The sequence below is a fragment of the Plasmodium cynomolgi genome, assembly GCF_000321355.1.
Source record: "Plasmodium cynomolgi strain B DNA, scaffold: 0831, whole genome shotgun sequence".
Taxonomy (NCBI): Eukaryota; Apicomplexa; class Aconoidasida; order Haemosporida; family Plasmodiidae; genus Plasmodium; species Plasmodium cynomolgi.
Genome location: NW_004193074.1, coordinates 1 through 1,579, shown reverse-complemented (window position 1 = coordinate 1,579; position 1,579 = coordinate 1). Strand labels below are relative to the sequence as shown.

The window sequence follows — 1,579 nt, the reverse complement described above, 5'->3', positions numbered from 1 at the left end:
ATTTGTTATATGTAAATACTATTTGTTCATTTCTTTTGTTTTTATGAATAATATTGTATTTTAATTTAAACTAATTTTCATTAATACTGGCTAGGAAAAGTATCATATTCAAGATAGGAAAATTATATATTTCATACAGAATGATATTTAATATTAAATCCCCCTTGCTGATAACTTATATGTTCACTTTCCTGATCCATTAATTTTATATTATCCATTTCTTCATTATTATTTCTGCACAATTGACTTAATTTTCTTTTTTTATAATTAAAATATTGTCCAAGAGGAGTAAACTGTTAGAAAAGAAAAAAAATTGTATATAAGCATATTAATGTATAGTGCTCAACAATAATATATAATGATATAAATAAATTCAACACTGTCTATATTATATTCAAAATATAAAATTAATTTCTGTAACCTTGTATAATACCCCCAATAAGGGAATCAATCCAACCGCTGTTCCTACAAGTGCTGTTGATACAATATTAGTATTTCCGCATTGTGTTAATTTTTTAAAATTAGCTGAAATTTCAAATCCATTAGTATCTACTTTATTATAAAGTTCTTCATATTTTGATTTAAAAGCTTTTAGTTTTTCACAAAACTTATTATTATTTTTATTATTACCACCATTGCATATATAACTAGCTTTAATGTAATCAGTACAACATGCAGTTGAGAGAGTTAATAATTGTTGTTTATCCAGATCCTGGTTACTATCTATAATAGTGTTAAGTTTACTGTAGTTCTCATATAAACTATATAATTTATTCATTTTATCCAGATCATCCTTGTTAATATCATATATTAAATTAAAAATTTTTTTATAAAAATTTGTATGCTGAAAATGATCACCTATATTATCGTAAATATTTTTAATACAAAGACTTTCATTTCTCCTACTTTTAGCTATTTTAAAATTTACCCAATAATTAAAAAATTCGCAATCATTGTTATATTTATAACAATTTGTTAATTTTTTTTCATCAGTATTTAATAATTTATATAGTTTTATAAGCTCTTCACAAACATTTTTCGCTATTTCTTCATATTTAAACGAAGATTCCTCATATATAATAGATGAACAAATAGAGGAAATTTCATCCGATGCATGGTTCAATTGAGCCTCATTTGCTTTATTTATATAATTTTCAACAACATCGAAAAAATCATACTAAAAAATTAAAGATGAATTATATTTTGCTTAATGCTAAACACATATAAAAAAATATACATTTCATTACATATAAATAACTACGAATTATATAAATAATATAAAATAAACATATCTATTTTACTATAATTTATGAAAATATACAGTGTTACTCCATGTTTTGTAATTGCATTCCATTTTTCAGTAATTAAGATATTTAAGTAAAAAAATAGAAATTGTTAAAGTACCAAAAAATTGTTTGAACAAGCGAGTATATAAATTATAGATATGTTAATTTTTAATTTTATAAATTATATAATTTTTTTAAATTGTCTATTATATGAAATTTCATTCAGATAATGTTTAAGAAAAAGTAGAATAATATAAATCATTTCAGTATTGTATGCACTAAGAATTATGAAA

The 1,579-nt window shown here is 21.2% G+C and overlaps 1 protein-coding gene across 1 annotated transcript; it reads right to left on the bottom strand.

Moving 5' to 3' along the window:
* Positions 1-131: 131 nt before the first annotated feature.
* PCYB_005890 (hypothetical protein) lies at positions 132-954 on the bottom strand (the record flags this gene model as incomplete). The annotated part of the gene is made up of 3 exons (XM_004228010.1): positions 132-293; positions 422-902; positions 929-954. 3 exons carry the CDS (start codon positions 952-954, stop codon positions 132-134), a joined length of 669 nt encoding a protein of 222 aa, XP_004228058.1.
* Between the last annotated feature and the right edge of the window lie 625 nt (positions 955-1,579).